At 36.7% G+C, this 20,111-nt stretch overlaps 1 protein-coding gene across 2 annotated transcripts in view; it reads right to left on the bottom strand.

Annotated features, from left to right (window-relative positions):
- TTC29 (tetratricopeptide repeat domain 29) overlaps window positions 1-14,197 on the bottom strand; it is a 95,033-nt gene extending 80,836 nt beyond the window's left edge. For both annotated transcript variants that reach the window (XM_081960080.1, XM_081960081.1), the window contains exons 1-3: window positions 14,092-14,197; window positions 5,355-5,449; window positions 2,682-2,765 (exon numbers count right to left, since the gene is read on the bottom strand). In XM_081960080.1, the coding sequence (XP_081816206.1) occupies window positions 2,682-2,765; window positions 5,355-5,443 (173 nt within the window). In that variant the 5' untranslated portion in view covers window positions 5,444-5,449; window positions 14,092-14,197. The remainder of the gene's footprint in view (window positions 1-2,681; window positions 2,766-5,354; window positions 5,450-14,091) is intronic.
- Between the last annotated feature and the right edge of the window lie 5,914 nt (window positions 14,198-20,111).

Here is a 20,111-nt window from a genome sequence, read left to right as displayed (position 1 = left end):
TAATAACAATTTTTGAAGGGACTTTGAGAGCATCCAAGGTTGGGGAGAACTCATTCAGTTATGGATATACTATATACTATACTATACATCTCCAATGTACAGAACTAAGATACAAATGTTAATTCATTGGGAATAGGGGAAATATAATTAAGACAACACTGACCATAAAGAACCTTGGACAACTATAGGAGACAGTAATTTTGGCAAAGGCAAGTAAGACTGTAATCTTAGAAGTACATTTACTGTATGTGACAATAAGACTTGCTCCTGAATAAAGACATGCAATATATTAGTGGAGCAGGTCTTACCTGACTAGTTATCAAATGTTTAATCCACATTAATAGATTACTTCCATGGGGGCTTCTTGAGAAAGAAATTCAATGCCAATTAATTCAACTAAGGGAATGCAGATTTGTAGTTAAAATCTGAACACAAAAAACAGGATTATTCAGACTAACATTTGATTTTGTTTCATTTGATAGAATTTACAATTTCACATCCAGGCCGTAACAAATTGGATGTTATGTTTACCATGTCTACTGTGTAATCTGTTCTGGGTGAAGCCTTTTTTAAAAAAGAAAAATGTCCAGAAAGTTTTTAAAAATTGGAAGTCTCAGCTCCTGAGTATAATATATATCAGCTAAAAATTGGAAGTCTCAGCTCCTGAGTATAATATATATCAGCTAAGATACATTGAAGAATAATTATATTTATTATTCCATTGCATCAAAATATGGGAAGATAACTATACATTTCTTATTTGAATAATTTGCTTGCAAAAAGTGAAAAGGCTGATTTTGAACATTTCAATATATTCATCAGGGATAATTTTAAATCTGTGATCCTATCATTATTTACCTGGGAATAAATCTCATTAAATTAAATACTTCTAAGCAGAAATACATGCACTGTAATATTTCTTTGAAACAAAATCTTTTCAATGAATACTGGCGTGATTTTACAGAACTACAGTCTATTGTTAGGAACTACTCATACTATGATTTGTCTGGTATGAAACCCCAGCTCATGTTGGAACCCCAAATTATTCTCTTGACACTGCTGTGATGGGAAGCCTGCAAAAGATATTGCAGCCACCTTGACGGAATTTGTCTTTCGAATTGAAAAAGCTATGAGTTGTGAAGGTAGAATGATGGCACATTGGCGACTTTGCAATTGGATTCTTTTCTCAGTGGTGTGATCATTGTTGCATGTTGCTTAAAGAGCTGGACTGGGTAAGTGGGAGAAACAAATTCTAAATAGTTATATAAAAAATAGGCTTATGGGAATAAGGCACTGAAGCTCTATGGGTGAGATAGAGAGAGGCAAGGATAAAGGTTAGAAGATGAAGGAAGAATTTACCACAGTGGGAAAAATGCCACCAATAAAGATTACAAAGCTACAGTTAAGGCAAAGAATTTACCACTTTTGTTCAATTTCCAATAAACTATAGCAGAGTCAGAAATAAATCGGCTCAGCTCACAAAACCAAAAAATATAGAGAGATAATCAAGTCTACAGTTGATCCCAATGTGGTGCAGGTACTAGCACAGAGGTACCCTCTCATCAAAAGCTTTAAAGATTTTTTTTCCCAAATAAGAGAGCATTTTTGCCCTATGTCCTCCATAATATGCAACCTGAAGCATGATCAAAGGGAATCATTTGGGACTCCATCAAAGATTTTCTTATCAAAAAAAGCAAGAGGGGAAAGGCAGAGGGCCAGAGTTGTATAGTTTATTGATGGGCCCATGCAAGTTATTTTTCCAGAAACCAAAGAAGCATACATTCAAGCTCTGGAAATGGAGTTCATAAAAATCATTAAAAAAAACCCTTCTATAATCCTCAAAAGAAATGGCTTTCTACTATATGACTGATTATGTCAAATCAGAGCTTTTTGAAAGTTCTTTAGGGTTCAAGCGTATCCTTTAAACTCCATCTTGTTTTAAAAACAAGGCAATGACTTATTTTTAATGACAGCGTATAATGAAAATAATACCATAAAAAGAAAATTCAGAAGAATATAAAAAATAGCTGCTCCAAGTTTGCATGCTTAAAAATAGGATCAAATTTAATCTGCAGTGATATTTCTTTTACATGTATTTAAAGTATCAATGGCTAAAGTAGCAATTTCTGAACAGAAAATGAATTACTGCAATAGTTTCAATTGCATAAGCAAACAAGAAACACTTCTGAAAATGACTAACACTAAAATGTTACAGTATACCCAGTTTTAAAATGTTATAAAATGCATTTATCTATTTTGCTATTGCAGGAAATGGTTTTTCTCTTAGGAGTTTTTAAATTTATCTTTCAAAAACACTGGTGAATTTCATAGAGTCAACTTTGCAAATGGTAGTTGCATTTTGGAAATAAAAGTTCATCCTTGAACGGCTTGCAAACATACATGAAAGAAAAATATATGTTTTTAATGGCTAATAGAAAATCAAATGCTGTAAAAGCACTAGTGATTCAGTAAATCATTTACCAAACATAGACAGTGATCTAACACCTTTAATATATGCAAGGTAAGTAGTGTGAAACATAATTATTTAATATCAATTTTAATTTTTAAATGCCATGTTCTTCTGAAAATTGCCCGAGGAACTTCATATATCAATGAATAACATTAGAAACAAAGAAAATAATAAAGTTGCAGGATAAAATTCTCAAAAAGATCTTACTTACGCAGCAGCTTCTTGTTTTGAAAATCCTTTGATATGCATGGCCAAATAACGATCTATGGCATTTTTTCCTTTGATCAGATGCATCCTAATTTTTTTTAAAAATAAAGAATACTGAAAGATGGCTTAATATTACAATACGCTCCATGTATTACAAACTAAACCTTGCTCAGAGAAAGGCAGATATGTATTGAAAAATTGATGAATTCAAGCATATTATAAACATGTAAAAAAATTTAAAATCCAAATTTATCTCAAATCTTTGTTTTTTTTGTAGATTAATAAATGTAGCTTTAGAGAAAAAAAAATAACTGCCTTCATATTCATTGTCCACTTATCAAATTATCCAGGGCAAGCAGAATGAATTTGCTTTCTTAAGTGATAATAACTGCCAGAGGATATTGTCTTAGACAAATAGCAAAGTAGAACAGTGGTGTAACATTGGATGTGTGTAAATCTTATCATTCCTATTGGATGATCTCAAGTTCAGGAAAAAGGCATCAAGCAATGTACCCATTCTAGATGAAATTGCATTTTTCTTCAAGAAGCAGATGCATAGCTTTAAAATGAAACTACCTTAATTAAAGGCCAAAACAGTTGCTGTGAAAACAAGGGCCTATATGCTAACTTCAACCTTTTCTGGACAGAAATAGTTTAACATTGCTAAGACCTGAGAAGACTCAAGTGCAATTCAACCTTCAGCTATGAAAGCTTAACGGGGGATGTAGCAAAAATTAATCATTTTCTTGCCCATATTATTTCAGAGTCATATGAAGCCCTCAGAGTGGCCATGCTAAGTCTTTAGGAGGCCATAGGACATTGGTCTTCTAGTAGCAGATTCAAACATGAACAGCAAATAAAAAAAGTGTTTTTTATAAATGTAACCAAAAATAACACAAAATTCATAGGTTTATACAAATATTCTTTAAACAGATTACTGTAAATTCCTGAATAAGAGATAAAAATATGTATGAATACAAGCCAGAGGTGGGTTGCTCCTGGTTCAACCCGGATTGGGCGAACTGGTAGTAGGGGCGGAGGGAGGCTCCGCCTGCCCACCCAGACACTTCTGCGTATGCAGAAAAAATTGGCAACCCACCACTGATACAAGCATCTTAGTCATAAATATCCAATGGATTACAGCTCTTTGTTAAGCATACTTAAAGCAATAACGTCATATTGCTGTGCATCTTAGGGTATAAAAATAACCCTAATTTAAACATTTCTCTATTTGATACCTGTGCACTTTCGCTGTATGACTTTTCCTATTTCCATTTTATTTTTAATTTTCCGAGACTCTCTGTATGTATGTAATGCAAACATAAGTTGGCAAATTAAGGGAAATAGAATTTATTTGCCATCAGATCTGCAGTTAGATTATTACAACATTGTACACAGATCTTTGCATATGGAAATATATCAAACTAATAAAGTATACTCAGAATTTACATGGTCTCACAATTCAAAAAGGATCCAAGTGTAGCTTCCCTGAGGTGAAAAATGTTAAGGAACTGATAAGGAATCTCAGACGTATCTATGTAGAAATAGGTTTCATGGTATTAATTCTGCATGACATATCTCTTTCCCATGCATCCATATTTTAAGCTTCTTTATTCTGACAAAATATAGCAAAAATGAGCTGTGTTATATTTCTGCTTTCTTGCTCATTACAAACAACCTCTGGTATGTTAAGAGAAACTATTCTTTCTACAACATAGCATTTATGAAAGGTGCAAACTTGATATATGTCAACAGTTCCTCTAATTTCCAAAGAAGGGTACAAAGGCATATAATTTCTCTATTGGAAAATGTGGGTTCATCACAATCAACAACAGTTGCAATGGAGAGGTGACAAATAAAGTGAGGGAATAGAGTTTATCCCCAATAACAGCTGTCTGAAGAAATAGAAAATGTAAATTAAACCTCTAGCGCGTAATATGCTGCACTATTAATAACTACTAGCTATTTATAATAAGTGCAATTTCAAAAAGTCATTTTGAATTTTAAAATGTGAAAATCTTTTTGATTCTACCTTTAGTATATTTTTGATGTATATTATAATTTTAATTCAGAATATATAATTTAGACTCTTACTGTGGCTTGGTTACTATATATATATATATATATATGTATGTATGTATGTATGTATGTATGTATGTATGTATGTATGTATTTATGTGTACATTTATTTAGGGGATGCGGTGGCTCAGTGGCTAAGATGCTGAGCTTGTCTATCTGAAAGGTCACCAGTCAGTCAGTTCAAATCCCTAGTGCCACATAACAGGGTGAGCTCCCATTACTTGTCCCAGCTTCTGCCAACCCAGCAGTTCGAAAACAGGTAAAAATGCAAGTAGAAAAATAGGGACCACCTTTGATGGGAAGGTAACCGTGTTCCGTGTGCCTTCGGCATTTAGTCATGCTGGCCACATGTCCATGGAGACGTCTTTGGACAGCGCTGGCTCTTCGGCTTTGAAACGGAGATGAGCACCACCCCCTAGAATTGGGAACAACTAGCACATATGTGCGAGGGGAACCTTTACCTTTACTTTATACATTTATTTCCAACTATAGATTTTAGCAAGATTGTTACTGTATTATAATTATTCTGTTACTAAAGTTTAAATGTCAAAGAATCACAAATGAATTGGAAAGAAAGGTAATTAAAAAAAATGTATACCTTGCAAGAGATGGTGAAGTGCATCTCATCTCCTCCATACTTGGATGTGATCTGGGACTTTGTATAGGTATTTGAGGAAACAAACTCATTCTGAACTAAATAAATATAGAATATTTCAAAAATTAGCATCAGATAGTTCAATTTGCATAGACATTCCAAATTTATTCCAAATATTTGCTGACAGAAATAATTCAGACATACATTAAGACACCTTAAATCCCATCTGACAAGATATGACTGTAGTATCTGGGTATATAATAGGATCAATTTGACTAATAAAATAAATGATGCATAGTTAAGAAGATGTAAATTCATCTCCTGGCCTAACCTCTTATCCATTTGACATTCTTAAATAACAGACACGCTTGCTCTCAATTAATTTATTAAAACACGTTTTCCCTGCAGTTCTACAATCCAAACATTTTCTATGAAACATGTTGAACCTAGAGGCATAGCTTCTATTACATTAGAATAAGAATTATGAGAGTGAAGAACTAAAGTTATTTTTTATAAAATCAATTTTGTCAGTACTTAAGAACTAAATTTGTCAATACTTAATTAAGAAGATTTAAATTGAGCAGGTAAAGCATGGGCAATTTTTTTTCTGCTGTTTTATTTGATATTATTGATACTACTAGTTTTAGTCCTGAACTTTAGTTTTAATCTATTATTAAGTTTAATATTTCATCTATTAAAATTAATAATCATCTGTTTTACCATGCTACATGTAATCCCCAACATATGACCACAAATGAGCCCAAAATTTCTGTTGCTAAGTGAGACAGTGGTTAAGTGAGTTTTAGTTCATTTTACGACCTTTCTTGCCACAGTTGTTAAATGAATCACTGCAGTTATGAAGTCAGTAACATGGTTGTTAAATGAGTCTGACTTCCCCATTGATTTTGCTTGTCAGAAGATTGCAAAAGGTGAACACATGACCCCAGGACACTGCAACGTCATAAATATGAACCAATTGCCAAGCATTTGAATTTTGATCACATGACTATGGAAATCCTGCAACAGTCAGAACTGTGAAAAACGGCTGTACGTTACTTTTTTCAAAGTTATTATTTTTGAATGGTCACTAAAAAAATTACTGTAAATCAAGGAGTATCTGTATATTACATTAAGTATCAAAATTTTAAGAGTTCTTTAGGACCCAATAATCTCTGTTTTGTATTTTTTTTATTATTTACCCAGTTGCCTTACAGTATTGCTTTTGTTTTTGTCTAGGTTTTTTGTTACAATGGTCATTGATCAAAATAAAGGAAATTTTAGGTGATTTATGGTACAATATATCTACTTTTATATTCCGGTCAAAATCTGCACTTAAATTGTAGCCATCACTAAAACGAACAAATTATGGATAAAATTAGTGCATGTAAGAATATTTAACATGTCAGTATACATTACCAATTAATGCCCTGCAATAATAAGATATTATTATTAGTCTTGTATGAAACTGAATCAGCATTTATTTTAAGGAGAATAATATCAACAACACAGCAAAACAAAATAGACTTGTCAATCATTTTGGAATTCATAAATGGTAAAAGGATTTTGTTTATTTTTATACATGATACTACATTCTTCTTCCAACATACTTAGCTTATCCTTTGTATTGTTAAAGTTGCAGCTGCCACTTCCTTCCTTTTGTACCTCTGTGATCTGACAATCTTAGCAGCAGGAGGACCCTTACTCTTAAATTTAACTTAATGTAGGTATTGTAAATCCTGTTGGCAGGCCTCAAGACACAAACATTTAATAGAGGCAGAAATATAACTCAACAAACCCCAAAGGCATATTCACTAATTGTCAGAACTATTGTAGGGAAAGATATAGTATTTCATTTTTAAAATAGAACGACATTTATCAGAAGAAAATGATAGTTTTAAATGATGGAAAAATTGTGTGTGTGTGTGTGTGTGTGTATGTGTAAAATTAGTAATGTATTTAGTTCAGAATTGGCAAATCTTTCTCCAATGAGAAAATTCCAGGCAGGTTCCAGGCCCAACACAAATTTATCTGAAGTTAGGGAATGCCAGCAGTTCCAATACTTAAAAAGCCATTCTCCCCCCTTCCGTTTTATTTTCTATTGTAATTTAGACAATTCTTCTTGCTCAGTATCCTAGTGGACCATGTAGCAGCTGGTCAGCAATATTTCTTGGCTGTTCTTATTCTTCAATTAAAAGATTCTTTATTAATTCAATTTATTGAATTGATATCCTCCAGCAATACTCACAACTCCCAATAGTACACCAGATATGAAAAAATAAATAAACCATCCACCGTAAGAATAAAATATAAACAAAGAGAAGAGAGACAGAAATAGAAAACTGTACATAGAAAAACAGGAAAGATAGGACTTTAAAAAGTATTTATTTCATAGACTATTAACCCTCCTACAATTTTAATTTTAATGGCACATCAATAAGAGGCAATCGAATAGAACAGAACAGACAGAATAGAATACATAAAAAGACAAGATACATTCATCAAGAATCATAAGGTACAACATTTAAGTCATAAGGTACAAATAAGCAATCAGGAAACAATCAATATCAATATAAATCGGAAGGATACAAGCAACAAAGTTAGAATCATGCAGTCATAAGTGGGAGGAGATGGGTGATAGGAACAATGAGAAGACTAATAGTAATGGTAGTAATGCAGTCTTAGTGAATAGTTTGACAGTGGTGAGGGAATTATTTGTTTAGCAATAAAAGAAAAGGTTTAAAATATATTATACACAACCAAAATTAGCAGGTAAAAGCAACTTACAAGCAACACATAATTGAGACTCGCAATAATAATATACACTCTCATCATAGAAAGAATGTATCTATTAAAACAATCCAGTGCATGGGGGGGTGTAAACCAAATCTTCGTGGATCTACATGGCCTTAGGACAATAGGGTTAGGACAGTAGATGAAAATCACTAGAATGCTTTCCAAAAAAATTCTGTTGTGGAAAGACCTTAGAACCTTGATGGCGAGCCTATGGCAAGCATGCCACAGGTGGCATGTGGAGCCATATTTGCCGGCTGATTTTTGACCTTCCGGAGGGCCGGGAAAGGCTGTTTTCGCCCTCTCCAGGCTTCAGGAAACCCTCCAGAGTCAGGAGACGGCAAAAAACAGGCCCAACGAGTCAAACGGAAGTTCATTGCAAATATGGCCACCCACCCCCCATCAGTCCCCTGGAGCCCTCTGGAGGGCCAGGGGAGGCTGTTTTCACCCTCCCCAGGCTTCAGGAAAGCCTCCAGACCATGGGGAGGGGGAAAATTCCCTCCCCGTGTGGGGGTTGCTCACGCATGCTCGGTGGGGGTGGGCGCATACACAGGTGGGGGTCATTTGTGCATGCGCAGGTGGGTGGGCACACACACGCACACAATAGCACGCACACACACAGTTTTGGCACATCTTTAGAAAAAGGTTAGCCCTCACTGCCTTAGGAGATGGAAGAAAGATCTGCCAACTAGACCATTCGCATGTAAAATATTTTTCAGCTCACAGAAGGAGAGTAGATTCAGGAAGCATTTTAGAAGGGACCCTCCCCAATTTTCTCGAGAGTTAAAGGAAGGGGTGAAATACTTCATTTTTCAAAATTCTATTAGTGTAACCTTACAATAAAGTAATGTTTATTTCTGACTCTGCTATAGTTTATTGGAAATTGAACAATAGTCATTTATGCTTCTTATCTGGACTAACTTGACAAGGTAACAAATCATAGGTAGCTCTCACTTATTGACTGAAATTGGGAGCAACAACTCTGTTGCTGTAGAAGCAGGAATGGCAGAACTGGAGGTGGAGTGAAAAGAGAGATCAGCCTGGAATCCATTGGTAGTGATAAGTAAACTAAGTCCAACCCTTCTCGAGTGCTATTGATCTTTATCTAGCTTTAATCAGGTGCTGGCAAGTTAAAGTTGAGAAGATTTCTGTGTGTATGTTTTTAACAATAAATCAACTTAATTGAACCTTTGCGTGTGGACTTGGTCTTTTGTGCCTGAAGTTCTGTGACATTTGTAAAGTGAAATTTCACAGCACCACACTGATGTTTCTGTTCTACCCGCGATCATTAAGCAAATCACCTTTATCTGTATAATATCCCATCTTTTTTTTGTACAGCTAAAGGGAATGTACATAATGCTTCCACCTTATATTTTCCCCCATAACAACAACTCGTGAGATGGATTGGGCCCAAAGTCATCCAGCCAGCTTTCATATCTTTCATATCTAAGGGATGAATAGAACTCTCACGTTCAACACTTAAAACTACCATGCCTAATGGGTTCTACTGGACTGCAGTAAGACTGCAATAGTCACACCAGTCAAATCTGGACAAAGGGCACTCTAATTCTGACCTCTCACCCAAGGAGTCCCCAAACAATGATGGTGGAAGAAATATGAACCGATATATTCCTAGGTGGAAGAATATTATTAGGCTATCCAATTGCTTTCTACTTCCTATTGCTTTTTACCTGGGCGTTAACAGGGCCCTAAACCAGGGGTGTCCAAACTTGGGAACTTTAAGACTTGTGGACTTCAACTCCCAGAATTCCCTGGCTGGGGAATTCTGGGAGTTGAAGTCCACAAGTCTTAAAGTTCCCAAGTTTGGACACCCCTGCCCTAAACCTTCTGATCAGGCAAGTCAGTACTGGTGATTTCCACCCTTGACCATCCTTTATTCTTGACTCACATACTATAGAAAGAAAGCCATTAGTCTACATACCAAAAGTCAGGGAAAAAAATAGGACATCCACCTGTCCAGAAGATTTCTCTAAATATAACTTTCTCGTAGTGCTTGAGCATAAGATAGAGAGGTTGCATGACCTCATTTATGAACTCACCATATATCTTGAAGGCCATCTTTCTTTTCACTGGAGCAGTGGAATAATTAGAAGAGATGGGTGGCTAAAAAGGATGATGGAAAAGGTATTCTTTTCTCTATCAGAGAATCAAATAAAATAGCATGCAAACTTGTTCATTGTCTATAAGTTCATTTAAGTGATTTAAATAATTGTACTACAGCATTCAGGTATCTTTTACTGTTATTTCTCAGGAAAGAAAATGGGAATTAAAGCCAAAACCATTTGCTTCTGAAGCTCTATTACTCATATATGGGCACCCGATGCTATAGTTACCCACTATTAATTAAGATAATTTATAGGCTGCCCCGAGTCCCTTGGTGGAGAGGGAGCGGCCTATAAATTGAATTAATAAATAATAAATAAATAAATAAGATACAGGACAATTAGTCTGATCTAGATTTTTCTGATAGGAATAGTCCATGTAACTGTTACAAGGTTCATAACCTTTTCTATAACCTGCACCCCTAGAATGCGTCTGATATATTCTCACACCCCTTACAAAAGTAAATAATTATATGCATATAATTATGCATATACACTAAATATACTTCTAAACCCATGTTTTCGCACTTCCTGGAATATTGTCTCAGTTGGGAACCCCTGATGTAAAAGAATATTTACCATGAGATAGAATCAAAATAGAAGAAATGATGTATTCGGTTTCAAAATAAAATGCTGGCATAGAAAAAGATAAGAAATAATTAGCTATACTTATTATTAAAGGAACTTTAATAATATAGCCTAATGAAGGAACTTTAATACTATAATGCTATAGTTTAATGAAATCAAACAAAATATAAGATGTCAAATGAAAGCTAGGTAAAAATCTCAGAATAGGCAAACTATACAATGTATTCAAAAGAGGTAAATTATTATCAAATACTCGGACCCACTATATGTTAAAATAATACTTAATCCCCCACATAAAACAAAAACAGCCAGATCTCCCAAATAAATTTGGTTTACAATGTAGTGATCTTTTTAGTAGTGTCCTTCTGATTAAATTATTTCCAAAGGGAAATAAGCCCCTACATTCATAAATGTATACCAAAGTTATAGTTGTTCTTATTACAATATTGTAGTTCCGTTATTTTTGTTATGGAATATTATTTTATTGTAGATTGTTTTCCTTGATGCTTTAATGGAAGACAATTTTTATCCTTTTGCTGGAAGAAGAATTGTCTAAATATTACCTCTGTAGCTATCATGATTAAATTCATAGGAATCATAGCAAAGAAACTGAATCACTTGATAACAATTCTGTATTTTTACTACAGCAAAATGTATCCTTCTCTCCTAAGCAGTTCAAAAGTATGCAAATGCAAGTAGATAATTAGGTACCACTTTGGTGGGAAGGTAACAGTGTTCGTGTGCCTTTGGTGTATAGCCATGCTGACCACATGACCACAGAAAATGCTTTTGAACAATGCTGGTTCCCTCGGCCAAGAAACGGAGATGAGCACTGTGTCCTAAAGTCAGACACTTTTGGACAGGGGAACTTTTATCTTTACTTGAGAAATAGATCACATGTATTCAAAATCTGTGCAATGCTTTGCTAATAATTGACAAATCATCTCTGGATTAAAGATAATACACCCACACATACACCCACACACACACACCTGAGAAACCAAACTGGTTATAAACACCACTTGTACTGTTCAGTACTTCTTTTTTATTACAATGGAGGGGAAGAACATCTACCATACTGTTCAGTTTCTTATACAGTGATTCTTATTGTATATTCTATAGTACAGTATAGCTTTATAATTCTAAATTATAAAGCTAAGATACAGCATTTAGGTCTGCAAAGAGCAAGTAGTGTGCTTTATTCTTCATTAAAACAAAGAAATTGGATTAAAGAAGAAGAAATGTTAATCTCAAAAAGCAGTCTATGCTCATTTAGGGCATCTTGCTGTAACAAAGGCAGTATCTTATGCCTTATGCACACTGCAACCTTAAACTGCTTGATCATCTGCATAAACAGGCAGGAAATGAGGTCAGCTTAAGAAATCCCTCTTCAACATTTTCTTCTACTTAGTCAATAGTGACGGCCTGGGGTTCTGAATGGGCTGTGTTTCCAGAGGCCAATTTGTGGGTGTCCCTCTTCTTTATTCCTCCCACTCCTGTTGTGAAAACAAGTGTCAACAGCTTACTTTTGTAGTTTAATTTAACTTTATTAATTAGACAACTGACCATATCAAAAGCATGAAAATGCAACATCAGTTGACAAACTACAGTCAAATGGCTCCTTCTCAGTAGTTTTCACTTTTGTGTAATTTATCAGATTACTTTTGTGTAATCTGGTAAACAAACAGTTTTAGTATTCAGCCTATTGCTGGAGCCAGAATGGGAAAGTTGTCAGTATCACCTGGTAATACCTACAAAGTTTAGTAAACTTGATAAATTAAAAAAAGTGGGGGGGGGCAGGCGACTCATTCTAAGAGAGCAGCTCAAGGGGAGGGATTGTTCCCACCACAGCTGGAGTGGAGGTAGTTGCTTGCAAACAAAGTGCAGCAGATAAACTGAACAGCCCAACTTGTGTTATCAGAAAATGGAAATCACTCCTTTGGATATGGATGGAAGTTACCTTCTCAAAACACTGAGGACAGGTTGAAGACAATGTTGCATGTTCTAATCTTGAGAAATTGCTAGTGGTTTGAACTTCTAGTTGGACAATCTAATTGTGGGAAATCAAACCACTGTTGCAAAGAGAAAGGGTGGTTATGAGCACAATCCTTGGTTGTGTTGAGCGTTTGATTATGGCTTTTATAATTTTTTCCCAGCTGCTAGAGTTTTATGTTCTGTTGTATACGTATTTTATCATTTTTAATATTGTTAGTTTCATAGACCCATGTATTTAAGATGGACAACCATGAGAGAGAGAGAGAGAGAGAGAGAGAGGGGGGGGGGGAGGGAGGGAGGGAGGGAGGGAGGGATGGATGGATGGATGAATGTCTAATTATTTTACTCTTCTTGTAATTGTTCTCTCAGTTTATACCAAGTTTTATTCCTAAAAACTTCTAGTTAATGACATTTTCTATATTTTCCTTCAAAAATAATAAACAAAGTTTAGACATATATTTGAACAAGTTAGATTGGCAAAAGGGAAGTAACTATTGTCCACTTGTAGTGCATTCCTCAAGTAAAACTGAGCTGAAAATGATCCCAATTGAGGTATTACAAAAGTCAAGTAGTTTCAGCCAATGCTCTCTTAAAGGTTATGGGTACGGAAATATAACCTTAGGGGGGAACCCCATATATATTATTTTATTTGCTTGGAGATGTTTTTAAAACATTGACAGCCGCCTTAATCTGGTCCACATCTCATCTAGTCTACCACGAAGAAGAAAAGCTGCCCTTGCTGGAAAGATCCCCTGCAGATCGTCGGTGTGTGACCTTATGCAGGGAATCAACGGCTAGGATAGGGAAGTTGAGTAAATTGAGGACGATCCTTTACGCTTTCTTCAGGAGCCGCCGTCCCGGGCTGGCAGTTCCACCTCCTTCGTGGAAACTCCGATAAGCTTCTTCGCGTGTGTAACGCTGCCACGCGTGTTTGCAGTATCCGAATGCCCTCCTTCCAGAAGGGTTCAGCATCCCCATTAAGGAGCCGCTTCCCCCACTCGGCTCCCGGTGCCTCAAAGGCCGCGAATCCTCAAAGTTAAAGAGAAGCCACTCGTTGCAGTGGGTACTCTCCCTGCTTCTTACTCCAGCGACGCTTTCTTTCCTCCGATAGGCAAAACGGCTCCGCGTCGCCTTTCCCTTCTTCCCTCGGGGCACAACGACGGAGGAGTATTGCTGACCAGCTGCTATCTTTACGCGCACAGGCGCCCACCCCGTTTCTAAACGCTGCGCCGGCACCCACGTACCTCAGTTTGTATCAATCCACTGGAGAAGACGACGAGGAAAGAGCCGAATGGCCACGCAAGAGCTGCCCCGAATCCCCTTGCCCGATCGCCAGCCTCCCTAGGGGAAGAAGGACGCGTCCCCGTTGCCATGGTAGCAGGGCGGAGCCTAGGGGGGGGACCGGACTACCGAACGCTCCGCCCAGGACAGGCCGGTCCTTTTGTTTAGGCGCTGCGTGGGGTTCCGCGGAGGCGCCTTTCGTCCGTGGACCTCTCAGAGCAGCTTCGGAGAAGGTGCAGCAAATGGTTGAAGCTGCTGCTTTGAGTTGTTGTCAGCGTCGCTTCATACTTCCGTGCTTCAGTTACTATCAACAGTGAACAGCGTTTATTTATCACCATCGTATATTACTATAGGTTTTGTTATGCGTTTATGTTGTTAAGTTTAGCCTTTCGTGTTCTTACCGATCTAGGACAGGGGTGTCCAAACTTGGGAACTTTAAGACTTGTGGACTTCAACTCCCAGAATTCCCCAGCCAGCATGGCTGGCTGGGGAATTCTGGGAATTGAAGTCCACAAGTCTTAAAGTTCCCAAGTTTGGACACCCCTGATCTAAGGAGGTCAGAGTCAGGCATGGACTGCATGGCATTGAAGTCTAGTAAAATAAGTAACATTTATATATTGATCCTTTACTGACTGTCATTCAGATGTTGTGGACTCTTAGCAACCAGATATTTTTCTCCAGGATAATCTGTTCCTATCTTGGTTCTTCAGGCATTTCAACAGTGGCCTCATTGCCACTGTTACTGACTCCATCAAACTTGTTAACTGGTTGTCATCCTCTTCAGAGGTGGTATTCAGCCAGTTCTGACAGGTTTTGGAGAACCGGTAGTGGAAATTTTGAGTAGTTTGGAGAACGGGCAAATAGGCTGGGCCCGCTGCTTCCCAGCTGATCTTCTTTTGTTGCCCTGAACAAAACTGGACAAAGCTGGAAAGCAGGTTAGTGGGGAGGAGAAGGAATGGGGATTTTGCAGTATCCTTCCCCTGCCACACCCACCAAGCAACACCCACCAAGCCGCACCACGCCCACCACGCCCACCCCACAGAACTGGTAGTAAAACATTTTGAATCCCACCACTGATCCTCTTCATAACTTTCAATCTTTCCCAGCACTGGGCCTTTTTCTAGAGAGTTGGGTTTTCTACCTAGAGTGAGAAGTTCTGATTCTGATTTGTTCGATGATTCATCAGTTTGTTTTCTTGGCTGTCCATGGTATTTTCAGGAGTCCTCTCCAGAACCAAAGTTCAAAAATTCAATTCTCTTCCTATCCTGTTTTGTCAAAATCTTATTTTCATTTCCTTAGAGTGACAAAAGGAATATTATAGACTGCACATAGATGCAGCAAGATCCAGAGATGCTCTGAACACATGGTGGATTCTGCTCTTTGTGATTGTGGTGACCTGCAGAAAACATCACATATGTATTCAGTGTACACTTAAGGACTTCATGAAAGCGTGACAGAATGCAATTAATATTGCTAGTTTCTGGGGAAAATCTCATTTGTACATATTTGAATTTTGTATTTTAAATGTTATGTTGTATAGTGTGCCTTATTTTAATTGTGATGCTTCTGACACAAATGAAGAAAGTAGTATATCCTATATCTAATTGCAACCAACTCTTATTATTCTTTGATATGTGTGGTATATCTTAAATCATTTTTATGACTTTTTAATCTAAGATCGAAAGAAACTCATTTTTAAATGTGATATTTGTTAGAGAAAAAAATGACACCTAGAGTCCTTGTATGCAGAGCTAAATAGTATCAATTTCAACAATTTCCTTAAACTTCCCATAAAACAGATTGCTACTTTAGCAGTGCCACTTGTCCCATGAGCATGCCTTGAAGTCAGTTTTGACTCTTAAGCAAATACATGGACAGATCCAGGAAGTTTTCTTGTAAACATTTTCAGAAGTGGCTTGCCACTTCCTTCTTCCTAGGCCTGAGGTCACCCAGCTGTCTTCTCTGCCTGAGGCAAAATTACAATTCATGTTCGCCTGACTTATAGCCCAGCACTTGTAACTGCTTAATGCCTCCAAAATCTCTAACAGCTGTGTGACTTCAAAAACACAAATAAAAGGGTTTCCTATGGTTCACAGAGATGGTTAGTGCAAATGAAGCAGCTCTCTTTGAAGAAGGAAAGGAACCAGCAAAATGAAATAGCTGTGTGAACTCCTAAACAGGCAGATAACAGGAAGGCTTTCAAACCAGCTAAGGAAGCCTTGCAAACAACATAGGACTTCTTGGGTTCATGCACGAGAAAGGCTTTTCTTCACTCTTAAATGCTTTATAAACTTTTCTTTCACTTTATTTACTCTGCGCAGGGACGTGCGGTCAGGGGAGGCAGGGGAGGCAGAGCCTCACCCCTCTCATCATGAAAAGAAAAAAAAGGGAAAGGGGAAAAGGCACACATGGTCCGATTCCCTGCCTTCCTGAAGGGGACCGCGGAGCGCGCTCTGCGATCCCCTTCATGCTGACTCAGGAAGGCGGTGAATGGGACCATGTGTGCAGGAGACTGAGGCAGCCTCAGCCTCCTGCATACGCGCAGCTCGCACTCCGCGGTCCCCTTCATGTTGACTCAGGAAGGCGGGGAATGGGAGGCAGCCTCAGCCTCCTGCACACGTGGTCCCATTCCCAGCCTTTCTGATGACATCACCAGCCTCACCAGCCATAAACCTCACCGCACGTCACTGACTCTGCGTAGCCCTAACAAATATCCTAGTAACAGGTTCTCAAACTGTCTAACAGCATTCTTCATAACATTAGTAACCTCACATAATTTGGGAATTGAATAAAATTTGATAAACATTAAAATATTGAAAAAATAAGGCAGAAAGACCCAATCTTTCACCAACACTTCTGATCAACATTCTACTTAGCTTACAATAATATAATAGTTGCTAGAATCTATTTATGTTAGATTCTGATTAGATTCTTGGTCAATATGTTTGCTTTAGGAATAAGTAAACACGATCAAGAATCTAATATGGTCACTATTATTATTATTATTATTATTATTATTATTATTATTATTATTATTATTATTAACAATATAGTCTATAAATCCAATATGTTGAGTGATACACACACACACACAATTACTACATTGTATGTTTTGTTAATATGTTATTTTAAAATATTTTGACTGTTGGAACTTCTATTATATAGTGTATACATCGGCAGGTAATTAATTTTTTAAAAAATGAGTTCATTTCTGTCTAACTTAAAACAATTGGGTTAAATGTGGGGATTCTGTAGACAGAAAAATGATACTATGATACTAGCACAGACATTGGGAGGTGAATAAACCAATTCCACAAGCCGCACAATCCAGATATTTTCAACAATTCTGTTGCCAGTGCTGTTTCTTTGACGACTAAACTACTGGATTGGTGCAGAAAATAAGCATCTAAACTGAAATTTACATTGTTATTTTTTTCCCTCTAGGAAACATAAATGTAATTTTGGCTATGGATTATTCTGTAAATATACATGCCTTTTTTGAACTAAGTTATCATCTGCAGAAGTCTTTCTAAGAAAGTATAAACATCCTCACAACTGAACATTGTTCTTGGTGAACTCATCAAATGAAACAAACAAAATGTTAAACAGTTGAGACATTTATGCAGTTACTTATCAAGCATATCTAAATTACATTAAAGTAACCAAAATATCTTTGCAATCCCCAAGGCATGTAACAACTTTTCCTAATGTTTGGAAATTGTAAGTTAAATTTTTTTGACACACCCTAGAAATCATACAATGTATGTTCTGTTTTAATTATTCTTTTATGCAGAATATAACATAAAGTTACTATTATTTTTTTCTAAACAGCGAGGAAGATAATATTTTCTTTAAATTTCTGATACTGTTAGACTAGTATTCGTCTTAAGCAATTTATGAATAAGCAGCTTTCAAGGCCTGAATTCATTTATATGCTAGATTTTGTCCTACTTACTCCACATCTATATACACATATGTGTGCCTATAATACATATATGTGGTGCTGAATCTGGTGCTAAACTTCAATTTATTTCAAATTTTAGATCATGAGATGATTTGCTTTTAAAATGGTAGTATAACCTACGTTATTTACAGCAAGATTGCGAGGGAAAGCTGGAACAAATAAGAAATATAATAATTTACAAATGAATATGGGACAAATGAATAGTAACTATAAACCTATTTTCTCCCCAAAATGTTCTTCCCTTCTTCAGCATAAAGAACCAGAGGTTTTGTCTGCCTTAGACAAGGTAATTGGAAGGGCTTCTTCAAGAATTAATGAACAAAAATGGCAAGATAGGCCAAAGTGCTTTTAGTCTATGTATTTGCCATGGGTGCTTACTTTGTTTTTATGATAAAATCACAAGAGATGCAAAGTAATTTGAATAAATGCTTTCCAAGCCCTGACCTCTAACAGCTATATATTTTTCAAAATTTAAATAACTGGGGCTTTAAAAAGGAATACAGTGTTATTATTAATGATGCCTATGTTTATATAAAACATATAAAATAACATTTTGCTTTGTTTTGTTTAGGGCAAAGTTCCCTTAGGAATACTGTGCAAAGAACTACATATGAAAAGTGGATGAAATTTTTACTAAGTCTTTTGTGCCGTCCTAATTCACAAAACCTTTTCCAGCAAAAAGATTAAAATATGCATCCAAATAACAAAGAAATAACAAGAATGAAGATAATGGGGGGGTTTTTTTGTATGAAAAGGATGAATCAAACTATACTATGGCAGGGGACTTCACTCTCCACACCCAAATCCTTTGGAAAATCAGATCTTAATGGCTTTCAAAAACCTTAATAGGTCTAGACAGGTATACATAAGTGTGAGATTGGGGAGTGGAGTCGTGAAAGTAGGTAAACGCAGTATCCCTGTAGATTTCACTCTCTTAAGGAAAGGACCCAAAGAGAATGCACTCTTCAGGGCAGAAACTAGTTGGAGTAGACTGCCCTGAAGACATCCAGGTCTCCTGTGATGTAGGCCTTTTAGGTTGCAACAGAAAATAATGGCTACTAGTGAAGTTCCAGAAGCAGAGGTGTTGCATTAGAATACCTAGTAGCACCATTCCATAGGAGCTGCTGTATTCTGAAACTAATGCTGAATTTTCCAAGTGATTTTCAAAGGCAGCCGCACAGACTGTGCATTGCAATAGTCCAAATGATAAGTAACTAAGGTGGGAATGACTGTAAGTAGGGCTTATCAGTTCAAGTAAAGACGCTAAGATGTAATTATTTGAAAATCGTCTCAGGGGCAAGCTATAAGGACTAGAACTAGAAATAGGCAAGGACAAGAGCTAGAATTGAATTTACTGGCTTTGAAACCTTTTTCAAAGAAGAAAAAGAAAAGCCTGCTTCTTTTTCTTTCTCCTCTACACATGTAGCAGACAAGGACAGATTGTTCTTTCAAGAACTATCAACTGCTTATTTGAAGAGGTTTTTTCAAACACCTTCCTCCCATTGCTAATCTGTGGTACTGTGTGCTAGATGGCTTACAGCATAAAACCATTCACTTTAAAACAAAGCACCATAAACTAATATTTTAGGGGATAAGAGCCACCTGTATGACAATTTCCAAAGAGAGTGAGTATAATGAGAAGAGAGAGCGTACAGGATTTCATCAGGGAATTGGAGTGGGGTACGAAATGAAGATCCCTAACCCATTTTTTTTCTTTTAACGTGTTTGCACTTGGCTAACTTAACAGCCTGAGAAGGGAATTAAGAAGAAACAAAGGCCTTTCTACTGGTGGTGCCTTAAGAAGCAAAAGTGAAGATATATCTGCAGTCCTTGAAACCGTTGTCAAAGGACTGGAGCAGTCAGTGCCACATTGATGAGAAAAGATGAGGATTAACCAGATCAAAGAAAGGAGGCTCTGTAACAAAAACTGACAGTGTAAGCAACTCTCTTTAAAAGTGTTCAGAAATCAAACAGGAGCAAGCTCGTAGCAACCAGAAGCAAGAGATATAGGATATTGTA

This window comes from Natrix helvetica (assembly GCF_964273705.1).
Source record: "Natrix helvetica genome assembly, chromosome: 7".
Classification (NCBI taxonomy): domain Eukaryota; kingdom Metazoa; phylum Chordata; class Lepidosauria; order Squamata; family Natricidae; genus Natrix; species Natrix helvetica.
This window is presented reverse-complemented; position numbering and strand designations above follow the sequence as displayed.